At 49.9% G+C, this 16,601-nt stretch overlaps 6 protein-coding genes across 6 annotated transcripts; 2 read left to right on the top strand and 4 right to left on the bottom strand.

The window, feature by feature from the left end:
* Positions 1 to 719: 719 nt before the first annotated feature.
* On the bottom strand, positions 720 to 1,566 carry FTJAE_649 (meiotic recombination DMC1; the record flags this gene model as incomplete). The annotated part of the gene is made up of 2 exons (XM_037353107.1): positions 720 to 1,198; positions 1,248 to 1,566. 2 exons carry the CDS (start codon positions 1,564 to 1,566, stop codon positions 720 to 722), a joined length of 798 nt encoding a protein of 265 aa, XP_037212174.1.
* A 1,750-nt stretch (positions 1,567 to 3,316) lies between these two features.
* On the top strand, positions 3,317 to 5,511 carry FTJAE_648 (uncharacterized protein; the record flags this gene model as incomplete). Its single annotated transcript, XM_037353096.1, has 3 exons — positions 3,317 to 3,776; positions 3,827 to 4,427; positions 4,476 to 5,511. 3 exons carry the CDS (start codon positions 3,317 to 3,319, stop codon positions 5,509 to 5,511), a joined length of 2,097 nt encoding a protein of 698 aa, XP_037212173.1.
* A 536-nt stretch (positions 5,512 to 6,047) lies between these two features.
* On the bottom strand, positions 6,048 to 7,241 carry FTJAE_647 (pheromone alpha factor receptor; the record flags this gene model as incomplete). The annotated part of the gene is made up of 2 exons (XM_037353085.1): positions 6,048 to 6,439; positions 6,512 to 7,241. The coding sequence occupies 2 exons, from the start codon at positions 7,239 to 7,241 to the stop codon at positions 6,048 to 6,050; spliced, it is 1,122 nt and encodes a 373-aa protein (XP_037212172.1).
* Positions 7,242 to 8,200: 959 nt separating this feature from the next.
* Positions 8,201 to 9,966, bottom strand: FTJAE_646 (actin cortical patch protein; the record flags this gene model as incomplete). The annotated part of the gene is made up of 4 exons (XM_037353074.1): positions 8,201 to 9,379; positions 9,439 to 9,677; positions 9,758 to 9,845; positions 9,916 to 9,966. The coding sequence occupies 4 exons, from the start codon at positions 9,964 to 9,966 to the stop codon at positions 8,201 to 8,203; spliced, it is 1,557 nt and encodes a 518-aa protein (XP_037212171.1).
* A 1,342-nt stretch (positions 9,967 to 11,308) lies between these two features.
* FTJAE_645 (indoleamine dioxygenase) lies at positions 11,309 to 12,772 on the top strand (the record flags this gene model as incomplete). Its single annotated transcript, XM_037353063.1, has 1 exon — positions 11,309 to 12,772. One exon carries the CDS (start codon positions 11,309 to 11,311, stop codon positions 12,770 to 12,772), a length of 1,464 nt encoding a protein of 487 aa, XP_037212170.1.
* A 1,681-nt stretch (positions 12,773 to 14,453) lies between these two features.
* Positions 14,454 to 15,221, bottom strand: FTJAE_644 (cellular nucleic acid-binding protein; the record flags this gene model as incomplete). Its single annotated transcript, XM_037353052.1, has 3 exons — positions 14,454 to 14,855; positions 14,904 to 15,067; positions 15,116 to 15,221. The coding sequence occupies 3 exons, from the start codon at positions 15,219 to 15,221 to the stop codon at positions 14,454 to 14,456; spliced, it is 672 nt and encodes a 223-aa protein (XP_037212169.1).
* Positions 15,222 to 16,601: the final 1,380 nt, after the last annotated feature.

Raw genomic sequence — 16,601 nt, 5'->3', positions numbered from 1 at the left:
AATAATTCAGTCATTGTATTTTCAGAGATGTTTATTCGTATCGTTATGGTTCATTGCCATTTCGAGAAAAGTGCATCTCGGCTACCGTGAGGCAATCAGTTAGAGTTTATGCTACTGTCAATCATTAACATGATCTACGATTCGGAAAGTCAAAATGTTCAGGGCAGTGGAGGCTTGGCTTTTTGGTAGTGTCGAGAACTGGTAATTAAATTTCCGACGTGCAGTGTTTCACGATTTGACAGGTGAGGCCAGTCAAAGCCTCAATTGACAGCTCATGGCCCAGCAACGTGTAGTCAATTAAATGGTAGTTTCATTATTACTGTACGCAACTAATTCTCGAGTCGCGGTCAATTATAGATGACTGATTCATCGTAGATTTGCGACGATTCTCGGATATCTAATACCAGGCGTGATCTTGACAATCAACTGTCTGTGCCGGTGTCATTCGCTTCATCCCCCACTGATCTACCAACCTTATCAAATCCTCTATTATCCCCATATCATAGAAGAGCTGGCCCATCTACCCATCTCTCTTCGCCAAGCACGACCCAAGATGGTCCTGCAGCCGAGCACCATGATCAATGCTCACCCCACAAGATGACCGGTTCTAAGGCATTCAGCTCGTATCTGCGCATGATCTCGCCTGAAACCAGTCACTCCAGCTCGTTGAACGCGGCACCTGAATCTCCAGAATATAGTGCTTCTGTATTTAGAACACTTCAATCAGCAGACATCTGCAATGGCTCCAGATCACCAAGCCTCTCGTTGAGCTGCACAATCGTCTTCTCAAAGACCCGCGCCGCATCAAGCTGGAGCATCATCTCATCATCGTCCTCCACGCCTCCCCATCCCTTGATCCCAGGTTCTTCCGCGTCTGTCTCGGTATCTGTATCTGCTTCTTCTTCTTCCTCGTCTTCTTCTGCTGGATCTCGCATTACTTCCACCATCAAAACGCGACATTGATCTACTAAACTTCGGCAGCGAATCATTTCTGTCGTCGTCATGCCGCCGCGTAGCCCGTTCTCAAAACCAGGTAATGTCTCGTGAGTTTCGATGTCTTGGCCGGAGAGAAGACTTGCGAAGCAGTGATCTAGTTTGCGGAGTATTGCGAAAGATGCTTTTGGTGCTGGCGGGAATGAGCGGACATAGCGTGTGAAGTCGCTTGTGAGTCGTAATAAGAAGGGTATTTGGAGGGATGCTGCCCATTGTTAGCTCCAGGCTTCGATGCATCGATTTGACTGACTTACGAGTGCCTGATTTCCACAAGACATTGGTGATGCTATCGAGATCTCGACATACTTCACCAAACCTAGTATATCCCACCACTGTATCGCCGGGTTCTGGATTCCCAAACTTCTTGACGTATTTCCGTGTTACTAGTAGGAGCTGTTCCTCGGCATACCTTCGCACCATGAACTCTTTACTTGAGTTGGGCTTCAAAGCCTTTGTTCTCGGTGTAGGAAGGCCTTGGATGTTTGAGAATGATGAAGCTGATGAGGGAGCAGGAGATGGGAGACTTGCACCGGCTGGTGCTGGCAAGAAGCCACCTGGGCCTGGCGATTCCATTCTGAAAGTATGTAATTTCTTCCCCTTGTGATTAAGCTGGGTTGTCTGAGTGCAAGATCGAGAGTTGAAAGCACAAAGAGTGAGCGGCGGGGGTCAATGAGAGTTAAGTACGTGGGCTAGAAGTGTTATTTGCAGTTTGTGGCTGTGAGCTTATTCTGGCAGAGAGAACCTAGAGAGTGAAGTACTGTTGCTTTATGCTTCTCTTCACCAGAACGATGGACAGACGGGTAAATAAATACTGCAAAGGACCTTGGTGTATCTACGTGAGGCTCGAAAGAATATGAGTATTATCTCTGAAAGAATTAAATGAAGTTTGTATAACTGTCCGCTGACAAAGAGACTTGTTCCGTTTACATTTCAGATAAGCTTGCGATAAGGATGACGAAGGTGTTGGCGATACTAAGTCATGGTGGGGTAACTGCCGGATTCGGTACTTGGCTACCTGCTCAGTCTTTGAGAGAGCTGGACCAACATCAATAAGTACAACTATGACAAGTAGAGATTTTTGAGGAAATGAAATGAACCAGACTTCTATAATACTTCATCCTAACACAGATTAATTTAAATAATTCTATTATTTTCTTCCTTTCTATTGACTTTGAACCTCCAAGTTGTTGCTCAAAGCGCGCGTCATGTGACCTTAGCCGCTATCGCGCTATCAGTGGAAAAGCTTCATTGCGAGCTGTACCGGAAATTTTCGCTTCAATTCGACGACCAGATCAACCACCACCACGCGCCCACTTCTCCTCTCGACTTAAAGTCACCACGAGCCGATAAACTTCACATACCCAACCATATAATCACAATGCCTCCCAAGCGCGTCCCAGTTGAGCCTCGCGGCCGCCGTGCGCCCAAGGGCTTCATCGGCTCCACCTATGACGCTCTTACCTCTCCCGACAACGCCGCTGTCGTACGCAGCATTGCCATCTTTGGTGTAAGTTTGGTCTCGCGATATTGAATTCAAGATGAGTTCGTGCTGATCAAGGGAATAGGCTGCTGTGACATTCTTGTCTAGCTCTTGGGGCGAGATCCTTCTGCCTCCGTAAGTTGAACCCGACATGCGAGTCTCGACGAAACACGAACTGATTCCTGGACAGCCAGTAAATGACGCCGCAACGATACGCGATCAAGAATTTGGAGAGGAGGGGAAAAAGTCATGAGTTGGGATTGCGCATCCCTCATGAACTACATAATCGAAATACTTGTACATTAGTTGGCGTCAGTGTACGTTTAGACACGATGGGATTTCAAGGTTGGCCTGTGCCTGACTTGGGCATTATGATATGGGCTGTATAGAAATCGACATGGCCGTTATGGTTGGGGTTGTAAATGATAAGACGTCTCCCCTACTCCTGTTTGGCTCCTGAGGCTGGGTTGTATTCTGTGAAGACTCGACTTTGCTATGCTAACCACAACAGACTTGGAGACACTTGTTTTTGAGGATATGGCTTGCGGTGTATTGCTCCCTCGGTAGGTATGTTCATCAGCATCGTGCTTTCCTTCCAGGTTATGCGATCGGGCGAGGGTGCTCCTGCCATCTCTGACCATGGCCTTACAGTCTCCTGCTGCCAAATTCATCCAATGACATCTCTGTCGTTTCTACTCTACAATGTTGTTCCAGGCAGATTCATCCTCATCTTTTCAACAGACTTTGACGGCATCGCCATTTGACACTTTCTCTTGATATCATACCATCAAGACGTGATCTTCATCAATATCCCAGCCTCGCCCGTCTTTGAAGGCCGCCAACATGAGCACTCATTCGTCTTCCCGCAAGAATTCACCACGCAAGTTCGTCTCCGAAAGCTCAGATACACGCAGCTTGACCAGCAGCAAGTTCGCCCAGCTTCTCTCCAAGTTTGAAGTCCTTGAAGCAGTCTCCTCCGTCGGCAGCCCTCCTCTTCCTTCGTCAAAGATAAAGCCCACTTCTGCCATCAAGGTCACTTCGACAATTGAACAAACTTCATCGAGCGCCTCGAAGCCATCATCCCACGCATCAACAACAAGACGAGAAAGAGGCTCAACGGGTTCTAGCCATGTCTCATCCAGTCGTTTCGTTCCTTCAAGCCAAGAACCCCCTCGTACCCGTCGGGTGAAAACCTTTGGTGCCCAGTCGCCTATGATCTCGACTAGAAATGCGGAATCAAAGGCAAGGCAAAAGTCTGTGGCAGAGAGACGAATAATATTTGAGGCTGCAGGCCAACAGGCGCGTACGTGTTTCAAGTGCATCTTTTGGAGAAAGAAGTTGACTGTCTGGTAGAAATAGAAGCCTCTAGTCCAACCCGTACTTCCATTCCTCGTTCACCGTCCAAGTTGGCTCACTCCAAAAGTTGGCAATCGATCAAGACGAGACGGTCAGCAGCAGAGCCAAGAGAAGACGATGTTCCCACTACACCGATCCCAGTGCACGTTGCAAAAACATTCTCGCCCACGTCTCATACTATTCCTTCGCCTAGGACACTTCTGGCTTCTGATGATCCTTTTGGCACATGGCGATCTCCTTTGAATCGGCCGGACGACTCATGGACTTCTTTCAAGCGTAGCAGCCTCGTCATGAGTGCGCCGGACGCGAGTCCAAGCTACATCAAGTCTCAGTACACAGAACTGACACCATCGTCTGTACAGGCGGTATCTACGAGTCGATTCAAGCTTGACGATGTCCATGATGATGTTTTTGTTGAAAAGAACGTCATAATCGAAGAGACCCGGCAGAATGGCTGGGTGCGAAATGCTCGCAAGATAGCATCTTCGTTGTCAAATACAGTCTCTGCAGGAAGTTCAAGCCTGCGAAGGAAATCCCGTGGATCCCCTGATGCTCCCAGCCAACCTCCGAGCAATAGCGGCGGCCTTATGTCGTTCAGGTTCGCGAGAGCAAGTACCCCGAGTCACTCAAGCCTACCACGCTCTAGGATCTCCAACCTCAGAAAGCAGTTTGATCAATTGAAGGATCAGCCAGTGGCTTCTGTTGCTCCTCTTGAAACAAAACGGCGCGAGTCAATCCTAACCAAGACTTCGGCGTCTAGCTCGCCATCGAAGCATCCTCTTTTGGGATACTCCGATTCTTCGGAGTCCGAAATGCTGAACACGCCAAAATTCAGGTCAAAAAGTTATGCTCCCCGTGGGAGCCGAGCTACGGTGGAAAGTCCACAAACTCCAGCTGGACGGCGTAACACGGAGAAGCACATTTCACCTTTGAAGCAAAAGATCGACTTGTTTGAGTCCCTTGATCGCCAGGTCCCTTCGCTCGATTCTCCCCGTCCCATTGAGACTAGTAAGCAATCTATGTTCAAGATCAAGCGAAAGAGTTCTGCTGTTGGTCCTCTGAGGAGCTTCAAGGGTACCCTTCGACGAATTTCTACATCTTATCGAAGGATACCCTCAGAATGGAGCACTACAAGTTCTAGAGATATCGCCCCCTCCCAAGTTAGGGGCTCCGATGAAGATACTGTGGTGCAGGGTGGTCAGAGTGTTGAATCTGCAAATGACGAACCGCTATCACCCCGTTCAATTGATGCGGTTCCTGGTCAGCCCGTTCTCGGCCAAACTTTTCTCACCAACGATATCATCTCGCCTCTTTCGCTGGAAAAGCGATCGTCTCTCCCTCGAACTTCCATCACTCAAGCAGGCTTCAACATAGATGGAGAGCCTGGACTTAGTGTAGCGCCGCCTCCTTTGTTCGCAGAACCTCAAAGGCGATTCTCTCACACCAAGTATGCCCTCTCCCGAAAGGCAAACCGGTTTTCTCTACCCGACATTGAAAAGGAACTTGAACTCATCGAGCTTCTTGAGAATGATCCTGAGACTGTAGCCGCGCACAGCACATTGGTCTCCAAGGTAGTCTGTGAGTTGGAGCAACCTCGACCGGTACGCGCGAATGAGCTGAAGCGACTTGTTAGTTTGTGCAAGGAAAAGGTCAGAAAGATGTCAGGAGGCCGCAGCGAGTAGATAAATGCCTCATCGCACAAGTTCCAGATGAAGGAGTAGGCTTGGTTATGTTATCTTGGTGCGACTCGGGCTTGGATGGTAGTTGTTATACAGTATATAGTGTCAATCACTCACATCACATTCTGACTGTCTTACTTGCAGCTGATAACATAAGACTCTGTACTGACATTGGACATCACAGTATACAAAGGAGAGTTGGCAAGCTGAATGTATTCATCGCTATTGTGCGCCTGAGCGCTTATCCATCTTTTAACTAGAGAAGCAAGACATGGATAGTATCGTCCTTGATTAAAAGACATCGATCCAAAGAGATATCATAAACTAAAGAAAGTAGGATGCGAGTTTATCTCAAGCATCATCAACAACCGCATTGGGTATGAAAGCTGTTCGCTAAGAAAAGCAGTGAAAATGAAGAAAAGCAACTTGTGCCGATACGCCGCGCTAGAAGTTTTGTTTTGGTCGAAAGCATGAACATGTAATACCATTTCCCAAAAGCAGTCTTTTCGCGGAAGCTGAGAACTTGAAAGAGAGGTGGTCTAGATCCGCTCTTCACGTTGCAAGAAGGCTTTGTCAACCCGGACATGGTCACCGTCCATCTTGCCGAGCTCAACATCCTCGGGGTTGATGTGGTCGCGGGATGAAGTCCCTGCTTCACAGCGGGCGTACACGGAGACGTGAGGCCTGTCGGTGGCGCCGCTGCGGTTGGTGCTGAAGCTGGGTGCCTTGAAGCCGGTGAAGGAGCTGGGACCGCTGACGCCGTAGCGGATGCCGCTGGAGGCGCCGGAGGAGTTGGCGCTGTTGGCGTTGCTGGCGGCGATGCGTTGGGCGGCGAGGGTGCCGAGGGGGAGGATGACGGCGACGGATGTTAGGGTTAGGGATGCTGCTTCGAAGTCGACGAAGTGAGCCCATTCAAGAGAGGCGAAGATGACTGTGGAGTGTTAGTGAGTGGTTCAAGGGGTTGAGGGAGGGAGAGACTTGCCTGGGATGATCATCAGGAGACCGTTGGTCATGACGAGGACCTCCATTGGGGTGAGTGTCTTGTATGATGGAAGGATACCACGGTTGGAGATGAGATGCCAGATGAGCTTGATGTTGAAGATGGCGCACCACCATGAGATTGAAGACACGTTCATGATGACCGTCCACTTGATGAGCCAGAGCATGTGCCACGGCGGAATGGTATCGAGATTCGCCTGGATCTGAACAGCCGTAAAAGCAATCCTCACACAAATCGTCATGAGAGAAATGACGAGTGAAAGACCAGCGATGATGTACTTCCACAGATTCGGCCACAGCTTCACCATCGTCCAAGCCTGACTCATAAGCATCGACTCAATCGAGATGACGAGCAAGAGGGAGATGATATTGGCAGCGATGGCAGGCGCATACCCACTGGTAGGAATATGGCTAAAGTCGTGAGACCAGAAGGGATAAAAGTCGGCAAACTTGGAGATGTTCCAGATACAAAGCAGGACCATCCTGACGGAGCAGATGACGAGACTGACGATCTGGAGAGCGTTGAAAGGGCGCTTGAACTTGGAGATGGGCACCATGACGAGGAGGACGACGAGCATGACGAGACAGGCGCCGAGCTGCGTGGCATAGTTGATGACGGTGTTGACCATCATGCGACGCATCTCGTCGACGAGCATCACGGGGATGCTGATGGTGGTGTTTCCATCTGCTGCTAAGAACGTGACGTTCTGCGTAAACGGGTCAAAGGTCGACATTGCTTGTGAATCTGATAGTGAAAGGAGTGAAGTGAAAGTGAAAGGGGGAGTTGGTCTCAACGTGGCAAAGATGGATATAGTTCACGGAGCGAACGGAGAAGTAAGAGGTCTGAGCTCCTTCAAGATATATATAAGAGAGCAGAGGGGGAGTGAAGTGACAAGGCAAGTCTTGTATAACGTTGAAGAGAATTGAGAAAGTGGCAACATGGTTAAAACAGATATCACACACCAGGCGAGAAGGGTCTTGAAGAACAAACAGTTAGGCTAGCGAGGAATATGATATTGTCAGCGGTAAGGAAGAATGTGAGCACTGCAGTAGTCAAGGAATAGGATTTGTATTCAGAGGGTGTTATCACATTCAACCAAGAATGAAGGCCAAAGGTCGGTGGGGGTTGAGGTTGGTCTTAGTATTGTTCTTGCATTTCGTGGCGTTTTGAGGCTTAGTATTGTTCTCTGAGCCCGCTAGACTCGTTCGGTGCAGGAGATCGATCCGTGCATATCTTGACAGGTCGAGAGCTAACGGTCCAAGCGACGGATTCGTTTCTTTTTCCCCGTGTTCCTGACTCCGTGCACGCCAATTGCCGTCATGTATGGGGTGCAAGGGGGAGTCTGATATCAAGAGTTTAAGTATCCGCATTGGTCTCGATCGGTAAACTCTTAATCTGCCCAGTCTTTCTCAACCGTATCGGGAGCTCTTCGCCGTATCGATGGCTTGAGATCGCAAGATAGACTTTACGGGCATCCAGCTATCCGGTCGACTCAATCGTTTGGCTCCGTTTCAAAAGTATGTTGTAATCCGCCTCTTACTTGTCGCAGTTTGCCCAGTGCCTGGCCACGTAACTGCTACTCCATGCACGATGCCAATCCTGGAGCTCTCCCCGGCTGCCAGCTGCAAGAACAATACTAAACCCCCGCTTGGCAAGGGAGCTGCGTCAATCCAAATCTCGTATGGTATCCCGTCATGAGGCCAGGCCCATTCCTTGCCCAATCTTTCGCACAAGTGCTTTTTTCAGATACCACTCTCTCGCAAGAGTTCTCGTCGTCTTGGCAAACACTGCTGGTGTGATGCGGCCGCGCTCGACCGCCCGTCCAAGCATGAATATGGCGTCACCTATAGCTCTCTCCTCTGCCACTAGCGTATACAGCTGGTTTGCGACCACTGTAGGAGCTACAAGGAGCTCGTCAACATCCGGAACAGGATGGCTCTTCGATCCTTCAATCACGGCATCCGCTTTATGAAGAGCATCGTGTAGAATATTAGCGTTTGACGTCAAGACATTCGACAATTGTGTCAGTTGGCCACCTTCAGCTTGGAAGGCTGGTATCGCTGACAGCATTGCTGTTCTTTGTGCTTGCAAACCAGCCATGCTTGAGTCGTTCTGCTGCCGGCTGCGCATCCTGATCGAATACAGTGTCTGAGCTAACTGTCGCAACAACGCATCCTTTTCGGGATTGGGCGGGATAGGAGGAGCCGCCACGGTAGTATTTGGCAAGCTTAACTCTAATGGCTCATCGAGTAGATCAGGAGGTGGTGGTGGTTTTGCAGGGCTTTGTGGTGGTGGAGCTGCCTGGGCCGTCCATGCCGGAGGTTGCGGAGGCTGTTGATATTGCTGATGATGTGGTGGCATTTGCCATTGTTGTTGTGACGGAGGCGCAAACGACTGGGTATCGTTCATGTATCCAGGTTGCGCAGCCATTGGCGGTCCAGCAGGTGGCACATGACGAGTCGCATACTGCTCCTGAGGGCGAGGCAATCTCGGATCCTGAGCAATTGGACTTCCAACTTGAGGTGGCAGAGGAGGAGCTGAGTCGTACCGAGACATGCGGTTAGACTGCGCCGGGGAGCGTCCCGGGATTGGAGGTAAAGGCGGTCCATTCTGAGATTGTGTCTGCGCAGGTGATGCAGTCCGAGGGCCCTTCGGAGGTGGAGGAGGAGGGCGCGGCTGTTCTGAGGGTTGCGGATCTTGTGTTGCAGGCCGCGAAGTTGATCCCATGCCAGGAGGTAGAGGCGGCACAGGAGGAGGTGTCGGATTAGCTTGAGCTGGAGGTGGTCGGGCCTGTTGCTGTCGAGCTACGACAGGAGGTTCTTTTGCGAAGATGTCGGTTAGGATGTTGAGGAAGTCCCGTAGGTTAGATTTCTGAACATTTTATCAGCAACAAAACATCACAATGTAGCTGTGGCTTGGGGTCAACGTACATCCCAGAACTCAGCCCATCCCACCAAGTATGGATGATACACCAGACCCTGCGGATCAATATGCTGTCCCGGTCGAATCATCATAGTCTCCGTCGGCACAACGTATATCATGGGTGGTTCTCGCGGATAAGCATGCGGCACCCATATCGAAACGGGGAATCGGTACGTCGTCCCGCGAAAATTAACAGGGAGAGTGCCCGACAGATGAAGCAACAAGGCATTGGCGCCGTTCGAGAACGCTGGTGAGGGTCAATATCGGAATGCGACAAAGGCTGGAGTTTAGAGCGCAAGCTGGGTTGGTAGCTCTATGCGAACGTACTGTGCACATCGGTTCGCGGCGATAGCGAGGGGTATCGGTCGAGAGCCTGCGCGACATCGTTGTAGGCACGGTTTACATCGTGATACTCCTGCAGCGCGTTCAAGTTAGCTCTTTTGAACGAGCGGGGGAAGCTTGGGAGAGAAGAGGGAGATACGTACGCTTGTGAGAACGCTGTAGAGCCAGTTCAGCACATGTTGCTGGACAGGCATCGTGGTATCTGCCCAAGTATATGGATTGTTATTAGGATATCAAGAAGATGGAGCTCTTCACATCTGAGGTTGACCTTGAAGGTCGTCGTAGCTTGGTTCGGTGTTGGTGGTTCGTGCGTCTTCCATGTTGGACCTCATGCAATCGACGTAATGGGGTACGTACCGTGCACCTTCCTAAAATCGACCCGAGCCGCGGATAGTGGGGGTGGGGGTTCTAAGGCTTCAACACCAACTGAAGCAATTGAAGATGGTGAGTGAGTACAAGTACGAGTTTCTCTTTACTGTTTCTAGATCTCTAGATGAAAACTCTGATATCAGTGGCTCTCTACCATTGAGCTGCTCGAGTCAGTCACTTCTTGAACAGGGCTGAGGAGATTGTGTCAAAGAGTCATGGTCTGGATAACCTCTGTCTCACAACAATTAAGTTTCGGGTGGTTGAAGCCATAACTTGTCGCTTTCCACCAACACGACTGAAACATATCTGAGAAAGTGACCACTTGGCCGTTGGTGACTCTCCCACCAACAGCGCAATACTCTATTACTTACTATTTAACTATGTGATCTGCACGCCGGGAATAAAACCAAGACATTTCGCTCTAACTCTAGGGTAACAAAAAACCAACCATTCAGAGACTCAACTCCAACTCAACAACACATCCTAAATCCAGACACGCGTAGCCGTAAACGACATCAATTAATAATGCCCTCCCATCAACGTTACCAATCCCAGAAACCCAAGCCACAAAACATCACATGTTGATGCAAATTACAAATCCAATCACCATAAATCGGCCGAAGACGGCTTCTCGTCCGCAGACAACCCGGTCCCTCCGCAACCTCTTTGGCACTTACAGTACAAGTTTCAACCACGCAGGGAAAAACACATTATGCGCGCTAATTAACCTTCTTCTTTTTTTTCTGCATCCATGTGGCGTCTAGAACCCACGGTGGTTCTTCGCAGCTTTTTGTCCACTCATCCGAATCGGCCAATCATGCTCTCTGCTCGAACCGTTTCGCCGCAGAAACTAGCACGAGAAAACATAGGAAGAGTCATTTACAAACCTCGTAGTCTATCCTCTTTCCCCGAATTTTTTTAAAACCTGTCTCTTTTTAAAACTCCCCATCATATCCATTATTTCGCAACTACGGGCCTTGGCTTACCCCAGAGTTTTTGAGCACCGTTGATTTCTTCTTCTCTGATCTGATCCTTCCGGAGCGGCCCCACTATTCCGTCTCCGGTTCCCGGAACACGGCTCTTTCGCATCTGCTGATTCTCTGTTTCAGCCTGTGCCTTCTCCTCTTCACAACTACAACAATCTTCTAGAGGGACTATTCATCCAAAATGCTTCCCCCTATCCCAGTCCTAGCTGAGTACGGCATCTCGCCAACTCACGGCTTCCTCCCGGATACTCTTCCTTTAACTCGTCTTCCGGATCCATACTACAACAAATGGGAGGCCATCGCCGCAAACCTCCAGGCTCTTATTCTCAGCCGCAGACTACGCGGCGTTATCGACAGATTACCAGTTCTGTCGACAATCGGTCTTGAGCATGACGCTGAGTGGCGACGTGCCTATTCACTACTGGGCTTCATGGCCCACGGATATATCTGGGGTGGTGATTCACCGTCAGATAGACTTCCTGCATCCATCTCTGTTCCGTTGTTGGAGATCTCTGAGCATCTGGAAGTACCGCCTGTTGCGACGTATGCTGCTGTTTGTCTCTGGAACTTTAAACCCCTCTTTGTTGACGAGGATATCGATAACCTTGAGAATCTCGCCACTCTAAACACATATACTGGAGCCCTCGATGAATCGTGGTTTTATCTTGTTTCAGTTGCTATTGAGGCCCGTGGTGCGCCTATTATTCCTTTAATGTTGACGGCTATCGCTGCTGCTCGTCATGGAGACAGTGCTGCTGTCACGCGCTGCCTGCGCACTTTCGCAGAGCGCCTCACAGACTTGACGAACATTCTTCAGAGGATGCACGAGAGCTGTGATCCCACCATCTTTTATCACCGCATTAGACCTTTCCTTGCTGGAAGCAAGAACATGGCAGAGGCTGGCCTCCCGAACGGTGTCATTTACGAAGATGGTTCCGGCACTGAGGAATATCGTCAATACAGCGGTGGCAGCAACGCTCAAAGCAGTCTGATTCAGTTCTTCGATATCATTCTTGGAATCGAGCATCGTCCAACAGGCGAGTCTCGCGATCCTTCTTCAGACACTGATCGAGGCCGTGCTGCGAACCGACACAACTTCATCATGGAGATGAGACGCTACATGCCCGGTCCTCACGCCCGCTTCCTCAACGACGTATCCAACGTCGCCAACATCCGCGAGTACGTCGAAGTTCACCACTCAGACAAACAACTCTGCCTCGCCTACGACGCCTGTCTCGCCATGCTAAGCGCCTTCCGTGACAAGCACATCGCCATCGTAACACGCTACATCATCAACCCATCCAAGCAAGTCCGCGCGCGCAGCCGCTCCCGCAGTCCCGAAGTGACACGCAACAAGCTCAACCTCGCCGTCGCATCGCGCAAGAACAAGGAGAACCAGAAGGGCACGGGCGGCACGGCTCTTATTCCGTTCTTGAAGCAGGCGAGGGATGAGACGGGCGAGCCGGCGGTTGAGGAGTGGACGAGGCGGTTTATGAAGAGGAAGATGCAGACGGAGGGGAGGAATGATTTCTTCCTGGGCAAGACGTTGCAGGATGATGTTAGTCTGACGGAGGATGTGGAGATTAAAGGCCTCGCTGGGTCGTGGACTATGGATGATGAGATTGGCGGTATTTGCCAGTATTAGAGGAGGACCTCATACCAACGAAAATGATGATTGATGTGTAAATTAGAGGGATTGGGCAAGGGAGTAATTGGATAATTCATGGTAAATGCATATGATCAACTCATTGCAAGCGTTAAACAGATGAACAATACTACAGTGAACTGCAATCGCTTTTTTGTTCTTAAGCTGAAATGCGCTCATATTCTTGAGCAATTTTAAACAGAGGGTGATTTTGCTCCAAATTAGCCTTACCAGTGAGGGTTGCTGTTCCATGCCTTCGATAATTTTGTCCTTGATGCCTATACCTCTGATCGTTGCCAGATCAAAACCTTATACCCTACCTAACAAAAACAACCCGCCGAGTCCTGACCCTGACAGGATTAGTTACTGAGTTATACATACCGTGTACCGACCGTCCAGAATAATAACCCAAACGCCGAGACATGCTCTTGTCCCATATACCAATACAAGGCATTGCCGTGATAAACATAACGCCAGTCGTAGCACTCATGCTCATACTCATACAATACAATCTTCAGTCATCAACACATCTCGCCACACAAATTCTGCTTCTTTGATGCCACTTCGCTTCATTGGGGGTTATGGGTGCGTATCAAATCATTTACAACTCTTCTCGCCACATCTTGCGCGTCTGTCACTAACCACCACTGCAGCCTCCACTCCTCATCCATCAGCCACGCCAAAACAATGAGCACAAGCAAACAGCCATCAGCAAGGAAGCATCAGTACTTTAAAGGCTTCTGTCCTCACAAAATGTGTTGCTTGTCTGTTTGTTTGCCGTTCTGTAGGATGCCATCTTCTGCATCGAACGATTCCTTCATGCGTCAATGCAATCAGAAGTCCGTTGCCCACAAGAAACAGCATCCTATCCCCTATGATCATTGATCGTCTGGCCTTCAGCCCACCACTCTCACGCACGCATCCACTGGTCTTTTCTGCCGCCAAGCGACAGCACAAGCTCTCCCGAGGCTTAATCTCACCCGCATCCTAGCGGGGACATCTTCACTGATCAAAGCCTGAGTCTCTGCGCTTTTCTTTTCCAAGCTCAACAACCAACACATCGCCTCGCGGGGTATATCCTTCGCAGGGTGCCGTAATTTTCGAAAGTCGTTAAGAGCCACGTGACAGCGTCTGTCGTTCAAATCGTAGTAGTAGTCCTTGGGTGAATGATCCAAAGTTGTGTCTGAGGAAAGGTGCCAGGTAACGGAGAAACCGTTCAGAAACCCCCTAGTAACCAAGGATCCATGCAAACAAGTCTAGGTGAATGTTGGAAAAAGGAAATTCGTTGCCAGAAATCTTTCCTTGTAAAGTACCGACATTTGCTCGCGGGTCGTGATAGCAACAATGCTGTATAGGCTATGCGCAACCGCTGGAACAATGTGGCATTGCTCAGGTGAAAGATAAAAAAGAGGTTCAAAGATGAATTCGGACGGACCGAAAATGCCATGCAAGTCGAGGCCAGACAAGTGATGCTGGCAAATGCATGCTTCGGATCAAAGAACAAGAACCAAAACAAAGAAATAATTTGAGGGTAAGGATGTAGTGATATGTTCACGTGTCGGCATCAAAAAGAACAACTGTTAAAAAGCAAAAGTGTCGGTCATCCCAGACCGACGTTCTGGGCCGCTGCTGGGACATACGCCGCCAGGGGCATACACCAACAGCTAACTCCGGTATTTGTTTAAGCCACGGGAGCGATAGAAGCAACGGGAGGAGCAGGAACGCTGCCAATATCAACCTCCTGAGGAATCTCGCCAACACCGGGAGCGTTCTTCTGAGGGCAGTCACGAGAGATGTGTCCAGCCTCACCGCACTGATAACAAGTCTTGCCAGCAGTGTTGAGAGGACCGCCGTTAGGAGCAGTGCAATCCCGAGAGATGTGACCGAGCTTGCCGCAGGCATAGCACTTCATGGCCTGAGCCTGGCAATCACGAGCAAAGTGGTTGGGACCACCACACTTGTAGCAAGTGGCAGGGCGAGGACCACCAGCGAAACCACCGCGGCCGTAACCACCGGGGAAGCCACCACGACCCATGGGAGCACCACGGCCCATCTGAGGACCAACAGGGTTGGGGCAGGCGCGCTATTAGAGTCAGTTATGTTCATTAATCAGGGTAATACCATCACATACAGCAAGGTGACCGGGCTGGCCACAGTTGTAGCAGCGGCCGCTGGTGCCAGTGCCGCTCAGGCGGAGGGTAGGGCAGTCAGCCTGGACGTGACCAAGACCCTGGCAGTGGTAACACTGCTTGGCCTCGGTGGTTCGGGGAAGAGGGCATCCGTTGGACTCGTGGCCTTTTGTAAATTAGATCAAGTCTGCCTTGACAAATCAGTGGCACATACCGGGCTGCTTGCAGTTGTAGCAGAGACGCTCAGCGGAAGAGCAGACCTCAGCGTAGTGGCCAACATTGCCACACTTGTAGCAAGCACGTCGAGAGAGAGAAGACATTTTGAAGATAGGTCTGAAACAACAAAGTTAGTAACAGTATTTAATGCAATGTTTAGTGTGCATTGCGGTGCTGCTGCTGTCTGCTTGTTGTCGCCTAGTCGCCAGTATGGATATTTTGTCGCAACTCCAGTGTAGATCGTAACGGCATGTTCCATCGTCCAACATGGAATGACATAATATGTTCAGTGGTTGAGGTCGAGCACGTCCTTGTAAGGCGCTCAGGACCCAAGGTCGACGGCGACATGGGGGTTATTGCAAGTCATCATGAGCTTCGTCGTCGCGCAGATATCGTTGAGGTTGCTGCAGATCTTGATGACTCGGCTCCAATGTTGAAGGTCAGGACAATGATATTGTCCAATTGGTATTGTCATATGATAAGCTCTGACAATCCTAGATCTGCAACCCCGCACTTTGAGTATGCCGAGGGGCAACACCAAGATCAGAGCTCTCAAAAGAACGGGGAGATAAAAGACGATATAGTTCGGACGCGGACCGTTGAACCCCGGGGCTTGCGCCGGAATATCGGGTCGTACACGGAGGCCAGGTACGGGAGGCTTTTGGAAGTGGGCTGTTGTGAGGCCGAAGCTTCAAACGAGGGATTTCTTGCATCGACGGATTTGAGAGCAAAGAACGAGATTCGAATCGCAACAAAAAATCGATAGTGATTATGTATTCGATAAATTCGAAAACGGTGGCTATATGTATTTCGATATTTGCGATAGGCGAGGCATGTCGAATATGGGCGTTTGTTGTCGCGCAAAAGGAGGGGCAGCAGCACAAAACCAAAAACAAACCGCAATGCAGCAACGCACACACACTCTAGCATCAACATACCTTTATGGACTCGGAGGGAGCTTGATGGGTAGGTAGAGTAAGAAAAGGGAAAAGTAAAAAACAACGATGATCCAATAAGTGGATTTTGTTGAACAAAAATAGTGAATAGGTAGAGAGGTATCGAGACACACACTTCAACACCAAAAGAAGCTGTATTTGTTATGTATGGTTCTTTGTTCTGTCCTAAATGGAAACTGGGAAAATGGGAATAATTTTTCGAATTAAAAAATTTTCAAAATGAGGGGAGCGAGCGAGCTACCGCGGGCACACACACAGCGCAAGGAGCGAATGACACACTGCCTGCCATTTCTTCACCATGCGACTGGACACTGGACAAACCCCCGACCCCCGAGACTTGACACTAACGAGGCCTAACTCGAGTTACCACCCACAAACGAGTCGAATCAGAACGGAAACGGGATCCATTATGATGATTGTGGATGTTGGGATGTGGGGAGGGGGCGACCTCGACTCAGGCTTGCTCAGGCTCACTCAGCGGCGCAACTGAAGCGGGAGTAGCCAAGAGCTAAGAGCTAAGAGGGAGGG

The sequence above is a fragment of the Fusarium tjaetaba genome, assembly GCF_013396195.1.
Source record: "Fusarium tjaetaba strain NRRL 66243 chromosome Unknown NRRL66243_c0000017, whole genome shotgun sequence".
In the NCBI taxonomy this organism is placed as follows: Eukaryota; Fungi; Ascomycota; class Sordariomycetes; order Hypocreales; family Nectriaceae; genus Fusarium; species Fusarium tjaetaba.
Note: the sequence above shows the minus strand (reverse complement) of the source record. Positions and strands in the feature narration are given on the sequence as shown.